At 43.7% G+C, this 27,387-nt stretch overlaps 1 protein-coding gene across 2 annotated transcripts in view; it reads right to left on the bottom strand.

Annotated features, from left to right (window-relative positions):
- Positions 1-27,387, bottom strand: part of THSD4 (thrombospondin type 1 domain containing 4) — a 676,681-nt gene that overhangs the window by 519,845 nt on the left and 129,449 nt on the right. For both annotated transcript variants that reach the window (XM_088839954.1, XM_055436217.2), the window contains exons 5-6: positions 25,831-26,278; positions 7,025-7,127 (exon numbers count right to left, since the gene is read on the bottom strand). In XM_088839954.1, the coding sequence (XP_088696080.1) occupies positions 7,025-7,127; positions 25,831-26,278 (551 nt within the window). The remainder of the gene's footprint in view (positions 1-7,024; positions 7,128-25,830; positions 26,279-27,387) is intronic.

The raw sequence follows: 27,387 nt of genomic DNA, 5'->3' as shown, positions 1-27,387 counted from the left end.
TGACCATCCTTCCACAGAGCTCCAACATGGGCCTTTCCAGCTGTTCCTTCCCCCACTCCCATAGACAAACACTGTTCTGACTTCCATCAGTGTGGCCCAATTTTCCCTGTTCTAGAACAAAATATAAATGGAATCAGGCAGTGTATAGGCTCATATCTGGCTTACTCTGGTCAACAGGATGTTTCTGATATTTACCTGGATCATTATATGTATCAGTAGAGTGTTCTTTTGGAGAAGGAAATGGCAACCCACTCCAGTGTTCTTGCCTGGAGAATCCCAGGGACAGCAGAGCCCAGTCGGCTGCCGTCTATGGGGTCGCACAGAGTCGGACACGACTGAAGCGACTTAGCAGCAGCAGCGGCAGCAGAGTGTTCTTTATTATTACTGAGTAATACTCCACTGTATAAATGTATCACAGTGTGTTTATTCAGTCTCCTGTTGATGAGATAGTTGGGTTGTTTCCAGTTTGAAGCTATCATGAAAAATGTTGCTGTGAACATTCTAAATATTTTTTATGGAACTATGATTGCTTTCATTGCTCTTAAATAAATGAATTTTCATTTAATGGTGAAGAAGTTTTGTCTTAACAGCATGCAGAGAAACAATAATATAATTTTTCCTGGAGGGAAAATGGTGCCTATTTTCCACCTTTTTTTCTAGGATAGACTAGGTTTATAGGTACCATTCTATTAACCCCTTATTCTTCCTTTTTAAGTTTCAGTCTCTCAATCTCCAGAATTCTCATTTCTCTACCATTCTAAACAAACCTTTCTCTTTACCTTAAATTAAGTTAGCAAACACTCTCAATATGCCTTCTTCATGGCAATTTTTAAAAGGAAGAGCTAGCCCTATTCACTGGCTACCCTCTTTTTAAAATTTTATTTTATTTTTAATTGGAGGATAATTACTTTACAATATTATGAAAGTTTCTACCACATATCAACATGAATCAGCCATAGGCACACCCATGTCCCCTCCCTCTTAAAGATCCCTCCCACCTCCCTCCTCATGCCGCCCCTCTAGATTCTTTCCAGGGCTTTTCCCAACAGTCTCTCCTAGTCTTATTTTCTCAGTTCCCATCCTCCCCTTGACTTCTTGCTGTGTTAAGCTGTGTTCACTGCTTCTCCCCCACCACTTCTTCTTTTATCTTTTTTTAAGAAAGTTGCTTCCCTGGTGGCTCAGAGGTTAAAGCGTCTGCCTCCAATGCGGGAGACCCGGGTTCGATCCCTGGGTCGGGAAGATCCCCTGGAGAAGGAAATGGTAACCCACTCCAGTATTCTTGCCTGGAAAATCCCATGGACGGAGAAGCCTGGTGGGCTACAGTCCATGGGGTCGCAAAGAGTCGGACACGACTGAGCGACAGAACGGAACGGAATGGAAACTTTAATTACTCAGATAGTTTTTAACAAGGAAAACAGGTACCAAAAGACTGGTCTAAAATGCTCACAACTCTATATATCTTTCTCCTGGCTTTCATATGCATTGAGAGTAGGGATTCTGAGGTTTGAACCTGGCTCTATCACTTACTATCTGGGTGACCTTGGGTAATTTAATGATTATATCCTTCGTTTCTTGTGTAAAGTGAGGCTGATAATAGGACTCACCTCATAGGGTTGTTGTAAAGATTAAATTGGTTAGCCTGGTACACAGTAAGTGCTTGCAACTCCTATTATCTCGTTTGTCCATCATTGTGGTGTATGTAATAGTATTTTATAAACCGTAATAAACTTTATTACTATTAGAGGTGATATAAGGCACTATAATACTTTGGTGCCACCTCTTCTCAGGCTCCTTTCATCGCTGGGTCCCTTTCCCCTGCTTCTTTAACGTGGATATACTCCGAACCTCCTCGCTGAGTCACCTGTCCTCGTGATTCTATACTCTCTTGAAGGTCTTCTCTATCACAGTGGCTTTAATTATCACACTAAAGACAATGACTTCAAATATAGGTCTACAACCCTAAGATACCTCCCTTAAACACCCCCAACTTCTTGCTGGGTAGCTCACTACCATTCATTCATACTCAACTAATGTATAAAACCTAAGTCATTGTTTTGTTTTCACAAAGAGGTTGCTCTCAGGATTCTGCTTTGTCCTCAGTGGAGGTTTAGTCGCTAAGTCATGTCCGATTTGCGACCCCATGGACTGGAGCCTCCATGCTCTTCTGTCCATGGGATTCTCCAGGCAAGAATACTGGAGTGGGTTGCCATTTCCTTCTCCAGAGGATCTTCCCAAGCCAGGAATCAAACCTGGGTCTCCTGCACTGCAGGCAGTTCCTTTACCAACTGAGCTACAAGGGAAGCCCCTTGTCCTCAGTGATACACTCAAATGCTGAGCAAACATGACCTTGTCTTGCCAGGTATTCCTATGCCTGGATAAAAGAGCTTCAGAATGGATCTGGGAGGGTAGAAAATTGGAAAACTCCTGTCCTTTCCCTTAGGCCTTCTCTGTCTACTCTGAAAAGTCCATGATGACTATGAACTGTCTATGCAGGAGGGGTGGGCTGAGGGAGAGAGAATTCTAGGAATGAATAAAGTTGCTTCAGTAAAACATAAACATCCTAATCCCAGGTCCACCAGCACTTGGCTCTAAGCCTTCCTTCCTCACATCATACAATTTTGATAATATTGTCCATTTTTATGACAGTCCTTGACCCCTGTACCAATGTGGTCTGTGCCAAGGCTAGACTTGTGGGGGAGTTAGCAGCACTCCTTGGCACCAACATTCCATCCCTGCCCCTTGGAGCTTTAATCAAGGAGAATAGTCTAAATGGCTCAGGGCCCTGTAACTGTTAGAGACTCTGTGTCACCTATAACATTCCCTAGAGCCAAATCTACTCTTCTTGCAAGCAGCCTGATAAAAGTCACCTAAACTTACAGAAGGAAGACACACTCAGTGAATTCTCTTGAAGCTTCCTGCCTGTAGTTGTCATTAGGGTGGCCATGGATATTCCACTTCTGCTTTGAGCACACAGCAGGATGGTACCTCCCTGCTGCCCTTGAAGTTAAACATGATGTGTCACTTGCTTTGGCTAAAATGTGAGATGCGAGCAGAAACAACACTGATCACTTCTGGGAGAAGCGTGAAGGATCCATGGGTGATTCATTTGTTCCCTTTCCTTGCCTCAGTGGAAGCAGAAGTTGAGATGCTGCTTCCATCAGCTTGGACCCCTGAATGAGCAGAACACATACTGCCTCACACAGGTGGTCTGAGCAAGAGACAATCTTGTTCTGTTAAAATCATAAGGACTCAGGAGCTCTTTGTTCCTGCAGCTCAAGCCACTCAGTCCTGACAGATACACTGGCCCTGGTCATACGACCAGTTGGCAACCTCCAGTTTCTGACTCAGCCTCACTTCTGGCTTTTAGATTTGTGCTCTGTTTAGTTCAGCTCGTGGGGACACATGGTGCATTAAAATACCAATACAAAGCTGTCCCCTGGCTTATGGACTAAGACTGATACTCGCTGCTGTAGAGCCCACAGTGACCCAGCAAAATTCTAGATTCTAGTTATGAAAACAGGTACAATTTTCTCCAATGCACCTGAACAAGACTCTACCTATTAAAGTGTCCTCTTCCAGCTACATTGACCATACAGTGTATAGTCCAAAGTAATGTGGAGTAAAGGGGGACAAGGGTGACACATGAACTATCACTATACTGAGTAGACAGGCACGCGTAGACACTGGAATTCTGCTTCTATCGTCTTTACAGGATTAAGTCTATGAGAAAAATTCCTAGAGGCATTATCTTAGGACAGATCACTATATCCAGGAAATGCAGTTAAAGCTCTAAGAAGAAGCATGTGGTGAAATTAATGTGTTTATCAGAAAGTATACTCTGCTTTTACTATTCTATGTGGCATTGGGCTGAATGAGTGCAGCTGTTCCCCTAAGTGGGCACATGCGAATAGCAACAGACATCCAAACAAAACCAACAGCCGAATGCAAAATCCAGCCGTAAAATATGAACACCCTGCAGAAACATTAACAGTGTCTTCCTCCCACTGCTCAGCCTGGGAGTCATTTAAGAGGAAAGAGGACAAAATCAAGAAAACAATCTTAGCAGCAAGAAGAATTGTTTAAAGAAAGCCAAAGTAAATGCAGTTTCAGTGACTCTGGGATCCTCTCCTCCTAAGCATGTGAGACATATTAATGTCAGTAAATATTTTTAAAGAATGCTGAATTTTCTAGACAAAGTAACACAGTACAGAAGGTAGTTGATTTCTTTAATCTGCTGCTGTTCTGCATTTTTCTTTTCTTTGTAAGACATTTGTAAAAATGCTTTGTAAAATAGCATTCTCACTGGCTACTTCAAAATTTCAGTGGCTTATGGTGAAGAAGTAGATAATAATTACTGTAGAAGATTCTGTTTTTCTGTCTGTCCCAACTCCCTCTTTCCCACCTCCACTTCCTGGGATGTGGGTTTCCCACCAGAGGGCTAGTCACAAGACCTGAGTTAACCCAAGGGCCACTGCCCCCAACCTAGGCCCTGAATTCATGTCCAGGGATGGGAATATGACCCAAAAAAGATCACAGTGTGGTTTTTCTGAGACCGAAGTCCTCATTAGGCATATCAGTTTCCTAGGCCACCGTAACAAATAACCACAGACTGGGTGGGTTAAAACAGCAGAATTTATTCTCTGACAGCTCTGGAGGCTGGGAATTCAAACTCAAGGTGTTGGCAGGGCCCTGCTCCCTCTGCAATCTCTGGGGAAGAATCTTCCTGTTATTTCTCCTGGTTTCTGGCATTTTCCAGAAATCCTTGGTGTCCCCTGACTTGTAGCTGCATCACTCTAAGCTCCGCCTTGGTGTCGCATAGCCATCGTTCCCCTGTCTGTGCCTGGGTGTCCTCTAAATGTGTGTTTCTGTGTCTCTTCTCCTTATATAAGGACACCAGTCGCACTGGATTAAGGGCCCACCCTCATCCGCTATGACCTCTTCTTAACCTGAACCTTAATTACATGCAAAGACCTTATTTCCAGATAAGCAAATTCATAGGTACCAGGGATAAGATAGAGAAATTGGGGGACATAATTCAACCCATAACACTAGATAAGAGAGAGTCTTTCTCACTATGATTGCAAGTTCAAAGCCATGTAAGCCTGTACATCCACCTGAGAAGTAAGTAAACAGACCAAGAGAAAGAGAGAAAAGCAGGCTCCTAACGTTACTGAATCCCTCGAATGCAGCCACATCTAAATCCCAGCCCCACTCTTGGACGTCCCAGTAACAGGACCAACAAAGTATCTTTCTTGTTTAAATATAGGTAGGCTGGGTTTCGGTCACTTACAACCAAGAGTTCTAATCAATACATGCACCAGTGAATAATGCTATATAATGTGAATCCAAATAATTTGCCATATTTGGATGGGGACGAACAGGTGGAATATACATGAAAAAGACTGGCCATCAGTTGAAATTAAGTGATGGGTGTATAGAAGGTTATTATCATATGATTATACTATTCTATCTGTCTTTACATATGTTTGAAATTTTCCAAAATAAAAAGTTGAATCAGATGTTAATTACCGCCCCCTTCCACTTGACAACTCACAATTAAAGGCCAGCCTGAGTCAGGGCAAACAAAAGAACAGAAAAAGTAGAATCATACATAGACAACAGCTGGCATCCACAGGCAACACTGATGGTAGGTGAAAATATCAGCACGAGTTTTCTTTGTGGGATGCAGACAGCTTTTGATACTAGAGTCCACCAGGCTTGACAGGATCAGGTAGCTGGCAGAGGACCATGTGGAACTAAGCAGAGAGGGTTGGGTGACATGGCTCCAGCTTCAGGGTAAACAATGGGGACAGACAGCGCATGGCTGGAGGAATTCACCTTGCCTCCCAGTGAACCATGGTAAAGCAGCTATTACTACCCACAGCCAACAATAAAGCAAGGGTGCAGCTCAGACAAAAGAGAGGGCTACTTCTCTAAGTGCTCACTGCCAAGTCCTGTTGCCCTGACATAATAATATATCTCACGGTTTACAAAACACTCATGATTCTGCGCCTTCTTTTAAGCCAGTCACCACCTCTTCTGAGATCCTGCCTCCCTCTTGGATTAGAGTTTCTCAACCCCAGGTGCCCATCAGAATGACTTGTGATCTTAAAAAAAAAAAATCCCCATCCCCAGGCTGCACCCTAAATCAATTAAATCACAATCTCTGGGAGTGGCACCCAGGCCTCAGTATTTCTAGAAGGCTCCCCAGTGATTCTAATGGGCAGTGGTCATGAGACCGCTTTGAGAATCCAATCCAAGCTACAGACACTTCTCTGAGACAAACATGCAGATAAGAATAATCCTGCATCCCATTTCAGAGCAGACATCCACCCCGACTCCATCTTCCCATGGCCTGACACCTAGGCACGACTTCCCACATGTGGACACGGATTTTACAACGGAATCAGCACAACTCACTATGGCCCAAAAACCAAAACATAAAACAGAAGCAACATGGTAAAAACTCAATAAAGAATTTTAAAATGGTCCTCATCAAAACAAAACAAACAACAAAGGAAAGGGACTCCATGATCTAGAACAGTACTGATGAGCTCTGCAATGGTTGCCTACCACACTTCCTCTTTGGAAACTGCATTCGAGGCTCCCCCAGCACAAAAGCCAAACAACTGTCAGCCCTACAACTCTACACGCTCTCTTAAGCCATTATACCAGCCCTTGCAGCAGGAACCAAGGAAAAGGGAAACTATCCTTGCTCACTTGCTCACTCCTCGCAAGTTTAGCTTGAATCTCTTGCTTCCACTCATTTCTCGATTCTGTTCTTTCTCACTCATCCTGCCATCCTCAGGTGCTGCTTGCTTTGATCAAAGCCTCTCCCATCTGACTAATGGTCCAGCTGTCACCCGAGAGCTATTACTACCTTGGGTAAAGACCCCTACCAGCTCCTCCTTGCACTGCGACTCTAGCCAGCATCACACCAGTTCCTCCAGCAACAACAAAAAGGCAACAGGGTCGGAGAACAGACAAAACTGATTCCTGTGGACAGGGCTGGGGCTACTCTTACCTTCTGCAAATGGTTCCCATTCATAAAACCGGCCCATGAACGGCTTGTTGTTGTAGGATGCACACTGTACCTCCCAGATACTTCTACTGCTTTCTGGACACACCTAATAAAGCAGATATTAAATATGCAATTAGCATCCATATCTTTTCATGGCCCAAGCCAAATCCCATGAGGCTTCACCAGTGTTAAATGCCTGTACTTCCCCACTGAAACCTGGGTTTCCAAAAATGTGCTGATCACCTCCATCGAAAATTTTAAATTCAGATCCCAAAGCTTCACTCCAAGTTTACTAAATCAAATCTTTGGAAGGACACTACATTTTAAACATGCTTCCCATGTGAAGTTTTTGCATACCATAATTTGAAAACTACTGACCTAAACCTGCTCTTAACAAAGATGTCTGCTCACCTCCCTCAGAGAGGCCACCCATCTGCATCTGTTTGACTTCGCTCATGCCATTCTTGTGCATGTTTGTTTCACAGCAAACACAGACACCGCTCTTACCATGTGCAGCACTATTTTAAGCATACTAACTAGGGCTTCCCAGGTGGCGCTAGTGGTAAAGAACCTGCCTGCCAATGCAGGAGATGTAAGATGTATGGGTTCAATCCCTGGGTTGGGAAGACCTCCTGGAAGAGGGCATGGCAATCCACTTCAGTATTCTTGCCTGGAGAACCCCATGGACAGAGGAGCCTGGTGGGCTAAGTCTATGAAGTCACAAAGAGTTGGATAAGACTGGAGCGACTTAGCATGTATGCACATATTAACTAATTTAACCCTCATGATGACCAATGTTATTGATATTTTTACAGATTTGTTTCTACTAGTGACCAAACTGAGGCATGAAGCAGTCACACAGCCAGTGAGGACAGAGGCTGAATTGAACCCCAAGAAGTCTAGTGACCACCAGGCTGCCTGCCAGTCTAAATTCTGGAATAAATTCTCTCTACTGTCTAATGCAGGATGGTGCATCTTATTTTGTCTAAATTCTCTTCACAGTAGATACTGGAGGAGATCCGAGACTTCAGCCTACAGAAGAGCCATTCAGAGAGCTCCAGGAAAGTACAGACTCTTGGATCCCTCCCTCAAGGATTCAGTAAGTCTGGCATGAGGTCCAGCAATCTGTAGTTTGTTAATTTATCCAGGTGATTCTGATATACTAGTCTACTCAGGTTTAATATCCAGCTGCTTCTGGCTTATTTCTTCCTTATTTATAAATGGTGAATATGAGTAAAATGGGACATAAATGTGAAATAAGATCAGAATCTCCTATTCAAATTGTGGATAAGGTAGGATCTAGCTTTTTAAAGCCAGCACACTCTAAGGCGAAGGGTGTGTGCCTGTGTGTGTGTGTCTGTATTTTAATAATCAGACAGGATAGGAATGCGGCCACTTAAATATTTAAAGCCCTGTATAGTGGGCTTCCCTGGTGGCTCAGAGGTTAAAGCGTCTGCCTCCAATGCGGGAGACCCGGGTTTGATCCCTGGGTCGGGAAGATCCCCTGGAGAAGGAAACGGTAACCCACTCCAGTATTCTTGCCTGGAGAATCCCATGGACGGAGAAGCCTGATAGGCTACGGTCCACGGGGTCGCAAAGAAGTCGGACACGACTGAGCGACGGAACGGAACAGAATGGATAGACGTCTCTGAAGTAAAGTGCTAATACAATAGATAAAGTCCTACAGGATTAGAAGGAAATCTACTATATGTATCAGAAACATCGTCTCCTGGAAGACGAGTGAACAGAGGGAAGAACGAAACCAGGTGAAGGAAAAGCATCCCCTGCTTGATGAAGAGCAGTGGGGCGGTGGGGGCTGCTGGGACAAACACTCTGGGTGGTCATAACCCTACTGCAGCCTGAGCCAAACCATATGGAGCAAGAAACCATGTGAAGGAACATGATGGAAACTGGGACGGGGGAAGGGGGCTGGGTGGTTGGGCAGGGTGTGCTGAGCTCTGACAATGGGTGAGAAGCTGACAGGCTGGGGAAAGCTGTCTCCAGGGGCTGTGGAAGCCAAGCTGCTGGAGGTCCTAAAGCCGGAACCATGTAGGCTTCCAGCAAAACCAGCTGCCTTTATGAAGGATTTGGGGTTAAGATGCTTTTTACAACCCTTTTGCCAGAATGAGAGTTCAACTAGGATGAGGTCAGCTGGGCAGCTTAGGAGCAGGCACCATCCTTTCAATGAGAAAGACTAGCTAAGGGGATTGTTAAAAATACAGATTCTCAGGCTTCAGCCCAGTGGAGGATAAGGAAGAGGGCCAGGAATACACATTTGGAGTGCCCCCCTCTCTGGTGATCCTGGGGCAGCCAGCCTGGCACCAGATTATGCAGCCACAAATAAGAGCCACTCCCAGGCCTCAATCACACTCCAAATGATTTAACATGCAATCAGAGCTATGTGAGAGCTGAAGAAAAGCAAGTACAACTCCTTTATTTTAAGAGGAGGAAACAGAGGCATGGACAGACGGGTTACCCTGCCAAACGTCCCACAGTGACAGAGAGACAGAGCCCAGAATGCTGAACACCCACCCTGGCCATCACTAGAAACTTGAGATCCACTGCTGGGTGGCAGGTTTTTGTAATGGAAAGAGACTAGAACAAATGGGCCAAAAGTCCTGTTCCTCAAATAACCACACCTACATAAAGCCAAGCTGCTCTGAATGAGGCTCCAGCCAGGAGCCACCCTAATTAACCTGGTGGCAGTTACCAGCATCAGAAGCTGTCTGTACACCATAAAAACTCAGCCAGTCTGTTTAACCTCTTTATAATTTTATTCTTTTTTTTTTATTTTTGGCTGTGCTAGGTCTTTGTTGCTGTGTGGGCTTTTCTCTAGTTGTGGACATCTTCCTGGATCAGGGATCAAACCCTTTTCTACTGCATTGGCAGGCAGATTCTTTACCACTGAGCCACCAGGGAAGCCCACAAGCTTAGCTATTCTTAACATCACCATCACCATTATCATTTGGCAGCAAAATAGTGCCAAAAAGCTGGACCATGAAACAACACATCTTCAGAATAATTTTGAATTATTTGATGCTTGATAATCTAAATGTATATTTCATGACATGGAAAGCAGTCCACAATCTACTAAGTGAAAAAAGTGATTGTGTGTGTGTGTGTGTGTGTTGGGGGGGTGGTCTGTGTGTGTGGAGAGAGTGAGAGAGATTAAAATGGTTATCTCTGGAAGATGGGTTATAGATGTTTTCTTTTTATAATTAACTCGGTTTATTTGTATTATCTAGTTTTTCTGCAATATTTAACATTTATATAATACAAATATATCACTATTGAGCTCTCCCAAACAAATAGCCATGCAAAGCTGGAACGGCTCAATGCTGTTAACATTTTGGCAGAGTTTTTAATGCTAATGCCTGGGGCTTTAGCCATGTGCATCTGCCAAGTCTACCAGCCACCTGTGATAGGTCATTCAGGATACCCTGTCTCAGATCAATAAGTTCTTTATATTTGAGTGTGGCCCCAGTTGCCTCCTGAGGCCAGGGTACTTAAAGCGACATCTGACCCACAGTGAGGGGTCAGGTGCTAAAACAGCAAATCCACCTATGGTTACCAGGAAGCAGATGAGCCCAGAGATTGACTATGGTACCCAGCGATCACCTGGCATGGGAAGGTGCAGCTGGAGGTTAACAAGGTGCCCTGAAAGATGACCCATAGGAGGCCAGGTGAGTTGCCAGTGAAAGTCAGCACACTACTTTCTGAAGAGGGGAGAGACCTGGTCAGAAAAATGCAATCCTCACGGAGTCCAGATATGGAACTGGGTAATTGAGACAGAATTATGGTACAGGAGAGGAACGTAGATGCCTGGGGTGATAATGATGATGATGGTGTTAAGAATAGCTAAATTTGGGGGCTTCCCTGGTGGCTCAGTGATAAAGAATCTGCCTGCCAATACAGGAGACAAGGGTTTGATACCTGTATATCTCCTGTATATCCAAGAAGATCTCCATGACTAGAGAAAAGCCCAGACAGCAACAAAGATCTAGCATAGCCAAAAATAAAAAAAAGAATAAAATTATAAAAAAGAATAGCTAACTTTTATTGACACTCACCAAATGTCAGCTATCCCACCATGGGATTTATGTATATTTGCTCATTTAATCTGCACAACCACTCATATCCATTTTATAGATGAGGAAGCAAAGGCAAAGAAAAGTTAAATAAGCTGCCCAAGGTCACAGGGCATGTGGGGAAGTCAGGATTTAACTCTAGAACTCATGACAGTAACCACTCTGCCAAGGTGCCCGTCGCGATTGTGTGGACAGCATAGTTAATTTGTAATGGATCCTCAGACAAGAGAGCCGTAAGCTCCTCTTGCTTACTGTCAGGAGACATCCTGGAGAACAGGTTTAGATTCGGCCTCTGAGGCCCGCTGGAGCGGCCCCAGTAACAAAGACTACGGAGCTGAAGGTTGAGGATGAAAACCAAGGAGGGCTGGGGAATTTCTGTTTCGTGTCTCCTCTGTAGATTACATCTGTTTGTACTTGTCATACTATTATCAGTGTACGATCTCCTCTCATTTCAACAGACTCTCTGAAGTTAAAACTTCCAGGTTACAGATCATTTTACATTTGTTACACTTTAAGTGGGTTGTTTCCTGATGCCATAGACTGAGTCACCCTCACCTTATCAGTAATTGTCTCTGTATTACACTGCGAGTTGGCTTGGGGCAGATTTCCTGCTGATCCTTTCCATGGGTACAGATCCTCATAATCTTCAGGCCAGAAAACTGAAACGAGGGAAAAGCCATGGAGATAGAGATCAGGCTCACTCAGGATGGAGCCAACGAAGACTGGAGCTTTACAGCCAAAGAATGCCCCTGGGAGATAACCTCCCTTCAAATGACTCTCTTCCATCCCAAAGAAGGAGGGATATTCCCACCGGTCTCTTATGGGAAGCGGAATAAAGATGTACTTTAATGAGCAGAATCCTTATAAAGCACTTGAGGCCCTATCCAAAGTTCCATCTAGACAATTGCTTGGAGTTGCTATGAGTCACAAAAATTATTATGGAAACTCTGGCTATGTTTCTAGTGACCCTGGTTAATCTGAGATGACAACTGCCCATACATAACTTCACTGCTCAAGAGATCCCTGTCAGTGATCACACAATTACCTTTCAGTAATTAATTATTTCAGTTCCCCAGGAGACTGAAGAATATCATCCCTGATGAAGATAACATCAAGAAACATGACCTTGGGGTCTGCCTGGGTCCAATATGCACTTCTTTTTTTTTTTTTTTTAGCTTTTGCATTGCTCTGGATTCAATCAAAAGACCAGCTACCATAGCAACACATGATGTATTTAATATCACCACAGTGATAAAATCTAAAGAACAAGCTCTAGAAAATGTCCTTGCACTGCCATGAGAAAGTGCCTACATGACCTTGGGAAAAGTACTCTGCTCCTCTAAAATAGCCTAAATGACTGCATTTCAATCCCAAACCCTATGCTACTGCCCCCAACACTGGAATTCCATGAGGAGTAAATTAGTAATATACTCAAGTTTGTAGCTCATAGTAATGCAATACATGTTAGCTGAATTGAAATCTAAGAAGCCATCAAAAATGAATCCAGCAGTTCCAGAAGCTCTAAGTGCCCAGCAGGTAAGTGTTCTCTTCTACACATGGAAGACGGGCTTTGTTTCCCAGCTGTAGAATCATACAACCACGGATCAAAATTTCTTACAAGTGATCCAGCACAGTTTTCAAATATGTTTAATAACTACTTTCCCAAGTCACTTGGAACAAACTCAACTTTTCAATAATGCTGCCACCTCCCACCACTTCCAGGGCCCTCTAGACAGTCAGCAAATTGGTTTTCCCAAAAGAGCTTGGTAAAGGCTTTGGATTAAAAAAACAAATAACTGAGGTTTTCTCCATTCTCAGACACTTTTATTTTTCCTATCCAAGTTCATACTCTTCTCCTAGAGAAAGGAGTTTCCCTCTTATTCAGTAAGTGTATCAAAGATCCAAAGGATGTTAATGTAACTAAGCCCATCCATTCACCCAAGAGAACCCTATTTCTTAAATACTCTGTACACATATCTATACAAACCTACGTTTATCCCATGAATGCTGGTTTATTTCTCCCTCTTTAGATTATTCATGTATCTCTAGATCTGTAAGAAGAATATCTCTAAAAGAGAATTAGAGGATATTCTCTTTTAGAGAATATCCTTTTTATAACAAACCAGGAAGTATGTGGGAAAAAGTAAACTTTTAAATTCAAAGCTCCTATTCCCCCAGGGAGCACAAATTTTACAGTGGCTACTTTAAGAATCTTATTAATAAGCCTGGTTTCCCTCCCCTCTGCCATCTGCTGAGGCAAGACGTGAAATTCCTTCAAAGGCAAACAGTCACTGTGCCCTTGCTATGATTGCAATTATTGAGGATGCAAAGAAAAATCCCTCAAAATACTCTCCTGCAAGGATTTCATAGGCCAAGGTAAAATAAAGAAAGAAACAAACCAAAACATGTAATGCCATGGGAAGAATTTGGTGAACCACTTAGGCGCTACATTTCTAATCTTGAAAAATAAGGAGTTGATTGATCCTTCCAAACATTGACAAATCAATAAAACAAAAATTATTAATATACTATATATAATAAAAATATAATTGAAAATAAAATGTGGCTAACAGAGAACAGCAGAGTGGACGTAAGGGGGTCATTTCTTTATCTTTCAGAGTGAGGAGTCAACAGAGAAAATTTGAAGCTAATATATCAAGAAGCAGAGGTGTTGGTACACTATTTCAAGTTATGGAGAAATTTAAATTTTAAATGATTGTAATTACATCTTGAGAGAGGGACGAGGATATACCTCTCTTGCTGCCACTGTGATATTCCTTCCTATTTGTACTTCTTTTTGTAATCATGAAAAGTGAGAGTTGTGAATAAAAAACTCAGTATTAAAAAACTATGATTATGGCATCCAATCCCATCACTTCATGGCAAATAGATGGGGAGACAATGGAAACAAACTGCATTTTCTTGGGCTCCAAAATCGCTGCAGATGGTGACTTCAACCGTGCAATTAAAAGACGCTTGCTCCTTGGGAGAAAAGTTATGACAAGCCTAGACAGCGTATTAAAAAGTCAGAGATATCACCTTGCCAAGGCCCGCATAGTCGAAGCTATGGTTTTTCTAGTAGTCATATACAGATGTGAGAGCTAGACAATAAAGAAGACTGAGCACTGAAGAATTTTGGTGCTGGAGAAGACTCTTTAAAGTCCCTGGGACTGCAAGGAGACCAAACCAGTCTCATCAATCCTAAAGAACTGATGCTGAAGCTCCAATACTTTGGCTACCTGATACAAAGAACCGAACCATTGGAAAAGACCCTGATGCTGGGAAAGATTGAGAACAAGAAGAGAAGGGGGCATCAGAGGATGAGATGGTTAGACGGCATCACTGACTCAATGGACATGAGCCTGAGCAAACTCTGGGAGACGGTGATGGACAGGGAAGCCTGGCGTGCTGCAGGCCATGGGGCTGGAAAGAGTCAGACACGATGAGCAACTGAACAACAACATATTTATGGGTATGATTCATACATTTATATTTCACACATATATCTGTATGAAATTTATTTGAATATTTATGCTTAAAGTATCTAATATTTACATGCTTATATATACTATATATATAAGGCCACTGTTCACAAAATATTCATATACATATTTCATATATATCTGTTAGTCACTCAGTTGTGTCCAACTCTTTGCATCCAGTGGACTGTAACCCACCAGGTTCCTCTGTCCATGGAATACCCCAAGCAAGAACAGTGGAGTGGATTGCCATTCTCTTCTCCAGGGGATTTTCCCAACCGAGGGATCAAACTCAGGTCTCCCACATTGCAGGCAGATTCTTTACCATCTGAGCCACCAGAAAGCCCATTTCACACACACACACACACATACATATATATATATACACACACACATATATTTCTATGGAAAATTCCGAGTGGTCTGAGAAGATGAAAGCAGAGTGCTGCAAACAGCACTGACATTCACATGTATTTCCCAGATAAGGCGGCTGGTGCCAAGTTCATGACAGGAGAAACCTAAGCTGAGCCCTGAAGTTAGAGAACTTGTTTATCCAGTAACTGGCCCCAGAGTTCCGGGTACATTTTATACCTCACAGAACTGCACTGACTTCTTGATGTGGCCCATTTGCAAAGTTTCTCCTTAAACTGCATACGGGAAGTTGTTCATCAGTTCCTCTCTCATTTCATATAAGAGTAGCAATGGCATAGAATTAAAATCTGCCTAAAGAGAGCTTAGCTACATCTGAGATTTGTCCAACATCCTCCCTTCATTTTCACTTCCTTTGAGCCAGAAACAACTCTGCATGTGGACAAATCCATTGTCAGAAGTCAGTCCCACCCCAGGGAAATTTACTGGAGAGTCCCTGATACCACAACTCATCACAGCCGTTTTTTGCTAAAAGCTGCTTTTTAGCCCCAGAGGTTTTTCCCCTCAAAACGCTAAGTGCGCTCTGTCTAAACTCAGGATCATGCCTCCTTTGCCAGCAAAGCCGTTTAAAAACTCAAAACGTTGTCCCTGCCTTGCACCTGGTGACTCACTGCAGCCTCCTTGATCCAGAAGGAGCCTGTGTGTCAGTGTCCTCTCCAGGGAGGAGCGCTTAAGAGAAGAAGGAGGGAGAGGGACACCTAGGGCTCCAGGACAAACAGCATAAGACGTCTTGATTGGTTAATGATGTTGCAAATAACAATACTACAAAACCCTAGAAACAGCTAGCAGAAAAGAGCTGTATTTTTACTGCATCTCCACAGACACTAGGACAGATTGTGGTTTGGTCTTCTCCTTCCCATGTGTCACCCCTATAAAGAAAGACTCTAGTCCTTCTGTTCCCAAGTCTTGACCTCCAATGAGCATATATTTAAAATGGAAAACCGACAAGGACCTACTGTATAGCACAGGGAACTCTCAGCAATATTATGTGGCAGCCTAGATGGGAGGGGAGTTTGGGGAAGAATGGATACATGTATATGTGTGGCTGAATCCCTTTGCCGTTTACCTAAAATTATCACAACCTTGTTAATCAGCTATACTCCAATACAAAATAAAAAGTTATTTAAAAAAGAAATGTATCTGTTTACACAATGTTTGCATACTTATTATTTTTAGCCACAGCTGAGAACGTGTCCAGGGCCGTGGATAAACCATGTTCACCTCCCGGTGTTGCTCCTTCACTGCCGAAGATATATTTGCAGGTGACATCACCGCTCAAGCAAAAGCACCTCACTCCACTGAGCGGTCCTCCAGCATCCCTTCTTGTCTCTCAGCCCTTACTGGAGCCTGAAAGGACTCTCGTAACTCTGTCACTCCCCCTTTCTAGAAAACTCTCCTCTCTGCTGAATCAACTGCACTCCTTCAGGAGGCCTTCACTTCACTTCACCCAAGCCAGGTTCACTTCCACTATCTGGAGATTTCAAAGGATCTATATAGCATGCAGAGTGCTGCCTGAGCACTGCACTTGTTCTTCAGTTCAGTTCAGTTGCTCAGCCGTGTCCGACTCTTTGTGACCCCATGGACTGCAGCATGCCAAGCTTCCCGGTCCATCACCAACTCCTGGAACTTGCTCAAACTCATGTTCATGTCAGTGATGCCATGCAACCATCTCATCCTCTGTCATCCCCTTCTCCTCCCACCTTCAATCTTTCCCAGCATCAGGGTTTTTTTTTCAAATGAGTCAGCTCTTTGCATCAGGTGGCCAAAGTGTTGGCACTTCGGCTTCATCATCATTCCTTCCACTGAATATTCAGGAGTGATTTCCTTCAGGGTGGACTGGTTGGATCTCCTTGCAGTCCAAGGGACTTTCAAATGTCTTCTTCAGCACCACAGTTCAAAGCATCAATTCTTCAGTGCTCAGCCTTCTTTATGGTCCAATGCTCATATCCATACATGACTACTGGAAAAACCTTAGCTTTGACTAGACGGACCTTTGTCAGCAAAGTAATGTCTCTGCTTTTTAATATGCTGTCTAGGTTGGTCATAGATTTTCTTCCAAGGAGCAAGTGTCTTTTATTTCATGGCTGAGTCACCATCTGCAGTGATTTTGGAGCCTAAGAAAATACAGTTTGTTACTGTTTTCACTGTTTCCCCATCTATTTGCCATGAAGTGGTGGGACCAGATGCCATGATCTTAGTTTTCTGAATGTTGAGTTTTAAGCCAGCTTTTTCACTCTCCTCTTTCACATTTATCAAGAGGCTCTTTAGTTCCTCTTCCCTTTCTGTCATAAGGGTGGTGTCATGAGCAAATCTGAGGCTATTGATATTTCTCCCAGCAATCTTGATTCCATCTTGTGCTTCATTCAACCCAGCATTTTGCATGATGTACTCTGCACACAAGTTGAATATTCAGCCTTGACATACTCCTTTACCAGTTTGGAACCAGTGCATTGTTCCATGTTCAGTTCTAACTGTTGCTTCTTGACCTGTATACTGACTTCTCAGGAGGCAGGTGAGGCGGTCTGGAATTCCCATTTCTTTAAGAATTTTCTATAGTTTGTTGTGATCCACACAGTCAAAGGCTTTAGCATAGTCAGTGAAGCAGAAGTACATGTTTTTCTGGAATACTCTTGCTTTCACTATGATCCAACAGATGTTGGTAATTTGATCCCTGGTTCCTCTGCCTTTTCTAAAACCAGTTTGAACATCTAGAAGTTCACAGTTCACATACTGTTGAAGCTTGGCTTGAAGAATTTTGAGCATGACTTTGCTAGCGTGTGAGATGAGTGCAATTGTGTGGTAGTTTGAACATTCTTTGGCATTGCCTTTCTTTGGGATTGGAATGAAAACTGACCTTTTCCAGTCCTGTGGCCACTACCGAGTTTTCCAAATTTGCTGGCATATTGAGTGCAGCTCTTTCACAGCATCATCTTTTAGGATTTGAAATAGCTCAACTGGAATTCCATCACCTCCACTAGCTTTGTTCATAGTGATGCTTCCTAAGGCCCACTTGACCTTGCACTCCAGGATGTGTGGCTCTAGGTCAGTGATCACACCATCACAGTTATCTGGGCCATGAAGATCTTTTTTATATAGCTCTTCTGTGTATTCTTGCCACCTTTTCTTAATACATTCTGCTTCTGTTAGTTCCATACCGTTTCTTTGGTTTACTGTGCCCATCTTTACATGAAATGCTCCCTTGGTATCTCTAATTTTCCTGAAGAGATCGCTAGTCTTTCCCATTCTATTGTTTCCCTCTATTTCTTTGCAGTGATCACTGAGGAAGGCTTTCTTATCTCTCCTTGCTATTCTTTGGAACTCTGCATTCAGATGCTTATATCTTTCCTTTTCTTCTTTGTCTTTCACTTCTCTTCTTTTCTCTGCTATTTTTAAGACCTCCTCAGACAACCACTTTGCCTTTTTGCATTTCTTCTTTTTAGGGATGGTTTTGATCACCACCTCCTGTACAAGGCTACGAACCTCTGTCCATAGTTCTTCAGGCACTGTCTACCAGATCTAATCCCTTGAATCTATTTCTCATTTCCACTGTATAATTGTAAGGGATCTGATTTAGGTGATACCTGAATGGTCTAGTGGTTTTCCCTACTTTCTTCAATTTAAGTTTGACCTTGGCAATAAGGAGTCAATGATCTGAGCCATAGTCAGCTCCCGGTATTGTTTTTGTTAACTGTATAGAGCTCTTCCATCTTCAGCTGCAAAGAATATAATCAATCTGATTTCTGTATTGACCATCTGGTGATGTCCATGTGCAGAGTCATCTCTTGTGTTGTTGGAAGAGGGTGTTTCCTGTGACCAGTGCGTTCTCTTGGCAAAACTCTGTTAGCGCTTGTTGTTACATATTTATAAGTCTCCCTCTCCCACTGAACTTTCACTTGCTTAGGGTCAGAGCTTCCTCTAATTTCAGTGTCTCTGAACCCAATCAATGTCAGGGTTGTGCTCATGGACCCTAAGCAAAAACCCACAGTAGGGAGTGACTAGGAGTGTTATACTAGAAGACATCTATGAAGATGCCTGCTCTAAAAGACCACAGATCCTTTTTTTCTTAATTGACTAGCTTTATTTATTTATGATGTCTTTATTTGGCTGTACCATGTGCCATATGGGAACTTAGTTCCCTGACCAGGGATTGAACTCGCGCCCTACAGTGGAAGCATGGAGTCTGAACAACTGGACCACCAGGGAAGTCCCCATAAATTCTTTATTCACACTGAAGTGTGTCAGCTTCACTTCCTCACACCCATGCAGGCAAGGATAAAGAAAGTCTTCCTTATTTTTAGTCTATATTCAGAGATCATAAAGGCTGCATTTATTACTGATACTGAAGTACTATTTCATCGAGTACATCTTATATGATCGGAACAATCCTAAAGACACACTACCGTATATGGTATGGCTTAACAGAGAAGGCAATGGCAAGCCACTCCAGTACTCTTGCCTAGAAAATCCCATGGATGGAGCAGCCTGGTAGGCTGCAGTCCGTGGGGTTGCTAAGGGTCGGACACGACTGAACAACTTCACTTTCACTTTTCACTTTCACACATTGGAGAAGGAAATGGCAACCCACTCCAGTGTTCTTGCCTGGAGAATCCCAGGGATGGGGGAGCCTGGTGGGCTTCCGTCTATGGGGTCACACAGAGTCGGACACAACTGAAATGACTTAGCAGCAGTAGCAGCAGCAACATTAAATATGCACATCTGAGGGCATAAAGGCTTCACTGGCATGAAGATACCTGTAGGATGACTTCTGTCACTTTAAATATGACCCAAGGGTGATTACATTAAAACCACACCACAGTTGAAATGCTGGGTCTCTCAGCTTGTTTTATGGTTGGGCAAAGGGAAAGGCTTCCCTGGTGGCTCAGATGGTAAAGAATCTGCCAGTCAATGCAGGAGACCCAGGTTTCACTTCTGGGTCTGGAAGATACCCTGGAGAAGGGAATGGCTCCACACTCCAGGATTCTTGCCTGGAGAATTCCATGGACAGAGGAGCCTGAAGGGCTACAGTTCATGGGGGTCACAAAGAGTTACACACAACTGAAAGGCTAACACTTTCACTTTCAAAAGGAAAGGACCCTCAACCACAGGTAACTCAAAGGACAAAAGGGGATCCTGAGCAAGTCTGACCATTTCATCCACAATTCCATGACTGAGCACTTAGGAAATGGGAGCTGTTCAGATATGTAGGCATCTTACTCCATTACCTGCAGCCACATTTACTTATCCAGGTCCAATCTTTTTTTCTGCTAACAGTGTGTCAGCACATGCCAAGCTTAAACCTGGACTTATCTGAACCTCACAACAACTCTGTGCAGTAGGTACAATTACTGTCCCCAGATTACCGATGGTCCTCAAAGAGTTAAGTAACTTGACCAAGGAAACTCAACTCCTATTGTTGGAGCTTGGGTTTATATCCAGCTCAGATTTGCTCCCAAGCTCACTAAGCCTTTAAGACTTAACCAATTAAGCCAGTTGATTAGAATTGCTTTCTGATTTTTTACTGGGTTTAAATGTTTCTCACCCATCAATCTTATGTAAGAAAGACCAGCAAGACCATGTGATACTTCTGTATTTTGAGATGCTAAAGAATAAATTGCGCATTAAGACTGTGATTATTTGGGACTTCCCTGACCGTCCCAGAGAAGGCAATGGCAAGCCACTCCAGTACTCTTGCCTAGAAAATCCCATGGATGGAGGAGCCTGGTAGGCTGCAGTCTGTGGGGTCGCTAAGAGTCGGACACGACTGAGCAACTTCACTTTCACTTGTCACTTTCACACACTGGAGAAGGAAATGGCAACCCACTCCAGTGTTCTTGCCTGGAGAATCCCAGGGACGGGGGAGCCTGGTGGGCTTCCGTCTATGGGGTCACACAGAGTCGGACATGACTGAAGTGACTTAGCAGCAGCAGCAGCTGACCATCCAGTGGTTGACTCCACACTTTCACTGCAAGGGGCACAGGTTGTATCCCTAGATGGGGAACTAAGATGGTGATGCCATGCACAGCACATCAAGTAAGAAAGAAATGAAGAATAAAATAAAGAAAGTTAAGGAAAAAAGAAAAGGAGAAAGACTGTGATTGTTTATAGTGGATAAGAGGAGGCAAGAGGGCAAAAACATGAGTTTGCACAAACTCTGGGAGATAGTGAAGGACAGGGAAGCCTGGTGTGCTGCAGTCCATGGCGTCTCAAAGACAGGGACACGACTGAGCGACTGAACAGCAACAGAACAGGAGGCAAGAGGTCAAAGGAGGAGAGTCCCTACCACCGGGCAGGCGCTGCAGCACCCGAGATCCTGATCCAGCCCTGTCTTCTTGTCCATGACCATGCTGTTTCCTTGACCTCAAATGCCCTTTCCCCTGTTTTGGCCATCCTTGAAAGCCCAGCTCAACTGTTCCCTTCCCCAGCCCTGCGGCCTCCTGCTCTGTGCTCCGAGAGTTCTTCCCCTCACTAAGTGCCCCAGCACCGAGTGTAATGACTGACAAGTAGCTCATTTAGCACCTTCTCTGCTGTGTTGAAGGAGACATCATGACCAGTGATGAGACACTGTTAGAGATTTGGAAGCCTGCAAAAACCATTTCCCTTAATTCAGACCACCTGCCATACACATGACCTCACAGCTCAGAACTGAGCCCTTCACTGTGAAGGAAGTCTCAGAAAGGGGGCATTCCATCAAGAACTGGAGTGGGAGGGACTTCCCCGGGGAGGGGAGGCAGTGGTTAAGACTCTGTGCTTCCACTGAAAGGTGCACTGGTTCAATCCCTGGTTGGGGAACAAAGATCCCACATGCCCTGTGGTGCAGCCAAAAACATTTTTTAAATAAAAAATAAATAAAACAACTGGGGTGGGATATACTGGGCACTCAGTTAAAGGGATGAATTTCTGAAATCAGTGGATATTTCCAACCAGCTCTGGGTTACTCTCCCTTCTTTTTCTTCTCCCAGATAATAACTGGGAGAGAACTCTAAATGCATGCATTATTTTTTAATCTTTGAAAGGACATAAGTAAAAGCCTACACTCACTGTTCACAGGGAATTGTTCATACCACTGCCCTTCACCTCTTTCATTTTTGAGTAGGAAGATTTACATAATTGGGGGACTCACGCAAACACCCCTTTTGGACATTGAGAAAGATACAAATATGTCTACATAAGGTCACTGAGGCTAAGGTGCTGGAATTCATGGGTCCACATGGAGAATGCACAATAAGACAGCACAGCAGGACCGAGACTGCTCTCAGAAAAGCCTGGTGCAAGGCTGGTCTTCGGCTGATGTCTGGGGACTTGGATTTCAGAAGGGTTCCCACCACTTCCTAAGTGGTAAGTGTGAGTCAGTATGCTCCACCTATATTGTACAAACAATATATTTTATGCTAAGCCCCTGCTTTTCTTCTGGGAGCCTGGCACTTTAGTAAGTAGCAAGTAGAGGGTGCCTCCGGAGAAGGCAATGGCACGCCACTCCAGTACTCTTGCCTAGAAAATCCCATGGATGGAAGAGCCTGGTAGGCTGCAGTCTGTGGGATCGCTAAGGGTCGGACACGACTGAGCGAATTCACTTTCACTTTTCACTTTCACACATTGGAGAAGGAAATGGCAACACACTCCAGTGTTCTTGCCTGGAGAATCCCAGGGACAGGGGAGCCTGGTGGGCTTCCGTCTATGGGGTCACACAGAGTCGGACATGACTGAAGTGACTCAGCAGCAGCAGCAGAGGGTGCCTCTGAACTAGCCCGGGTATAAACTTTGGCCATGGCGTCTGTAATGAGCTTCCCTGGTAGACGATACTTCACATGTGTAATAACTCACTGCTGAGGGAATGAAGCAGTACCTCCTGTGTGACTCCACAGGGACAGGACTCTTGGAAGACTGAGCTTGCTTTCCTCTGGACCTGGCCCCATGCATCTTGCCTTTTGCTGATTTTCCCAGTAGCCTTTCATTGTCATAAGTCATAACTGTGCCTTCAACTGTATGCTGAGCCCAGTGGATCTTCCTACAAATCATTAGACCAAGGCGTGGTTCTAGGAGCCACTAACACAGGGAGTCTTAAAGTGTTCATGGGGCATAGCCCAAGTCACAAGAAGCCATGGGCTTAAAAAAAGAAGATATGCATTTAGGTTGCCTCAACATCCTGGCTATTATAAATAGTGCTGCAATGAACACTGGGACAGAGGAATGGATAAAGATGTGTTGCATATATACATTGGAATATTACTAGGCCACAAAAAAGAACCAAACTGGGTCATTTGTAGAGATATGGATGGGTCTAAAGTCTGTCACAGAGAGTGAAGTAAGCCAGAAAGAGAAAAACAAATAAAGTATATTAAAGCATATATGTGGAATCTAGAAAATGGTACAGATGAACCTATTTGCAGGGCAGGAATAGAGATGCAGGTGTAGAGAAGGGACATGTGAACATCACAGGGGGAAGCAGCTGGGATGAATAGGGAGATTAGAACTGACATATACACACTGCCATGTGTAAAATACATAGCTAGTGGGAACCTGCTACAAAGCACAGGGAGCTCAGCTCGGTGCTCTGTGGTGACATAGATTGGTGCGTTGGGAGGGTGGTAGGGAGGTCCCAGAAGAAGGGGATATACATATACATATAGCTGATTCACTTCATTGTACAGCAGAAACACAACATTGTAAAGCAACCATACCCCAATATTTTAAAAAGAAGATGTGTATTACTGTGACTTCTAGGCTCAATAAGGATAAGTAGGATATGGCTTGGGGTGACGGGGTGCAAAGTGTTACAGTGAAAAGAAGGGATTTAAACCTGTACAATCCTTTGTCAAGAAAGGATTCTTTGTCTAAGAAGATGTGTGAGACACTGCTTTACCTGTTTGCAAAATGATGCAGACATCATGAATTCACAAGAATTAAAAAAAAAAAATATTCCTTGCAATTCAATCTCCTCAGTAGTGGAATTATCCAGCACCAGAAGAAACCACAGCTTCTACTTAGGCAAATACAGCCCTGCTGTTGGCAGCACAGGCCTGGAAAAAAGTGCATGCTTCAAGAACAGAGGTTAAACGAAAGAAATGCTAAGTACATATCAGGTCTGTTTGAGCGTCCTAAAGGTACGCTAAGTTGCTTTGGTCATGTCGGATTCTTTGTGACCCCATGGACTGTAGCCCACCAGGCTCCTCTGTTCATGGGATTCTCCAGGCAAGAATACTGGAGTGGGTTGCTATGCCCTCCTCCAGGGGATCCTCCCGACCCAGGGATCAAACCACATCTTTTACTTCTCCTGCTTTTGCACTAGCACCACCTGGGAAGCTGATATATGCTAAATGCCTTCTCTCTTTTCCTTCTCTTTATGGATTACTTGGTCCTCAAAATTAAGACACATTCTAGTCAATGGGAGAGTGTATTCTACTAGAAATTAATTCATTTCATTTTAAAAGAATTGCAATGGATATTCAAGAACAGAGACCATGTCTTTCGATGAGCACGAGTATTTTTTTGTTTTGTTTACAAAGCACTTTCTTAATATCACCTCTTTTGATCCTCATAACAACTCTATGAGGTGGATAATACGACTTTTCTTCTATCTTCCATGGTGCCTCATCCATTACAAGACAAGCAATGATGCTCAATTAAGACTTACTGGCTGACTGACTAGTAATGGCTTTAGGAAAATTACTGCTTTAAAAAATCAATAATTCCTGAAGTCTGTCAGTAGAAGAACATGCTGAAAAGAAATCCAGGCATTCAGAGGAATTATTAAAATCACAAATTAAGTCATTTCTATGGACTCTGTGGCAGGAAATATATTTTTAATGAGGAAATTGAAGCTAATATATAACAGCTGTCCTGTTACCCAGTAAGACTATTAAGGCAGATTAAATAATTAATGAGAAATATAGCAACTTTGAAATTTAACCTTTAAAGATTCTCTTATTTCTTTCTCTTTTATACCGAATTGGCCAAAAAGTTCTTTCAGGCCTTTATGTAAGATGGAAAAACCCAAAAGAACTTTTTGGCCAACTCAATATAAAGTCTTTAAACTGATATTGGTTTCCCAGGTGGCTCAGTGATTAAAAAAAAAAAAAAAAGATCCTCCTGCCAATGCAGGAGATGCGGGAGACAAAGGTTCAAGCCCTGGGTCAGGAAGGCCCTCTGGAGGAGAAAATGGCAACCCACTGCAGTGTTCTTGCCTGGAAAATTCCATAAACAGAGAAGCCTGGTGAGTCCACGGGGTCAAAAGAGCTGGGCACAACTGAGTGAGCACAGCACACAAACTGATTGTTGTTGTTGTTGTTGTTGTTTTTTAAAAAAAGCATATTTGGTCACCTTGTGTAGCTTCCACATATAATTTGCTTTGCTGCAGAGTCATCAACTATGGAATCTTCAGCAATTTTTCACTGTCAGACTTTTTCAGGGAGCCGACAGGAAACTTACTGGATGACACCCATGCTGGGTCTAACCTCCCCAAACTCCCCCATCTTTGGCACCACCATTGGTTGCCCTAAATTAGCTAAACTGCTCCTGACTCACAGGCAAATAAGCAAAGAAAAAATAGTGTTGATATAAAGCCACTGAGAATGTGGAAGTAGCTTGATCAGCAATAATGATCATCAATAAATGACTCAAGAAGTTATCCATAAGTTACTAAAGTAATAACCTTAGAAAAGTATATGGGAGAACACATGAAGAGGAACAAGAGGAAGGGAGCATTCACACGGTCTAAAAAACCATGCCTTGCTGTCTGCTAACATGCGTACTGCCGACCAACAGAAAGACGAGTGGCAGATGTTTCCAGGGCCAGTCTCAGGCGGTATGTACTCACATTCGTGTTGCACAGCTTGTACTGGCGATAGGCCCCGATGCAGGAGATGGCCGTAGATCTGGTGGGCTGGGAGAAGCTCTGAGCTGCCCTGGGGGCCCCCAGCCCAGGGCTGCTGCTTGCTTCTGGGCTCTGGAAGAGACTGGAGGCTGCAGGGAAGCCTTGGTCATGGGTCAAAGGCAGCTGGTAGACAGAGCCCTCTGAGGCTTGCAGTCCAGAACGTGGGCCACTGTCACTCTGGTACAGAGGTCCATGCTGGGGGGCCTGGTGAGCTGAAGGGTGGTAGCCATGGCTAGAGCCAGATGCCCCCTGGGACCTGGAATTCCGGGATGAGGGCCTCTGCCGCCGAAGCCTCTGGGGTGGGTGCGCAGAGTCTGTCTGCAATGGTAAGATGTATGGGGCTTTCCCATAACCATACTTGCCAGGGCCGATGGGACCTCGGGTCCTGCTCCTAAAGAGAAACACACAAGAGAGGATTTTCATGTTACCCAGAACCTCTGGTCCATGGGAGAGGGGACTGGGTAGGAACTGAAGCCTGGGAGAGCCTGTGGTGGAACAGAGAGGGAGCAGGAGGGCTTTCCAGGGGAAGGGTTAGGCCGGAACAGAGGCTCTACAGAGGCTGGAACGTAGAAGGAAAGTGGGAATCAACAGTGGGTGATGTGATCGGTAGAAAATGAGGTTAGAAACGTAAGCTGTGGCTAGTGTGTGACTTACATCAGGGAATTTGGCTGTTTTGTAGGTTGTAGGGAGCCACTGAAGGTTTTTTAATTTTTATTGGACTATAATTGATTCACAATTTTGTATTAGTTTCAGGAGTACAGCAAAGTGAGTCAGTTATACATATACATATATCCACTCTGAGATTCGTTTCCCATATAGGCCATTACAGAGCATTAATAGTTACTATTTTATATATAGTATTTGAGAAGAATAAAGAGAAAATTGTCATTTCAGCCATAGTAACATCCTGTTCACTTTTTTCCCCCCAATAATAGTTAGTGGGGTTTTTTTCTCACTTAACTGTACTAATATTTCAGACTCTGTTTCCATGACCATTCATGTCCAAATAGCTTTTGCAGGTAAGAGGAACTGAGCTAAACAAGCAAAGACTAATGCAGTCCTGAGCCTTGACTTTCCCTGGGTCAAACTCAATCCCTGAAGAAACTTGAGGAGGATGAGCAACTGGCTACCCCATCCTTTAAGTCAGCTCATACGGAATCATGGGTAAAGGGCCATCTTCACATTCGTATGGATCTTTAGGTCTCGCCAAGAACAGTTGCCCTGTGGGATCTTATGACAATTGTGTAAACAGAGGGTTTTCCCCCCCAGGGAGAAAACAAAATCCCTGATTTATAGCTTCTGTCCATTTCCATGGTGGAAATACTCCCACCATGGCCAATTGATGTGAAGACACAATCAGATCTAGCAACCTGGGCAAAACCAGCTCCAGCACACCACTGCATGCAAATTTATGGTACAACTACTGTTTTCAAAACACAGAGCTAGGAATGATGAAGAAATATAAAAGTGAATCAGATGGGGTACCCAAGACCCCAACCA

The sequence above is a fragment of the Moschus berezovskii genome, chromosome 9 (assembly GCF_049115385.1).
Source record: "Moschus berezovskii isolate FMDL1 chromosome 9, NW_MosBer_1.0, whole genome shotgun sequence".
Taxonomy (NCBI): Eukaryota; Metazoa; Chordata; class Mammalia; order Artiodactyla; family Moschidae; genus Moschus; species Moschus berezovskii.
This window is presented reverse-complemented; position numbering and strand designations above follow the sequence as displayed.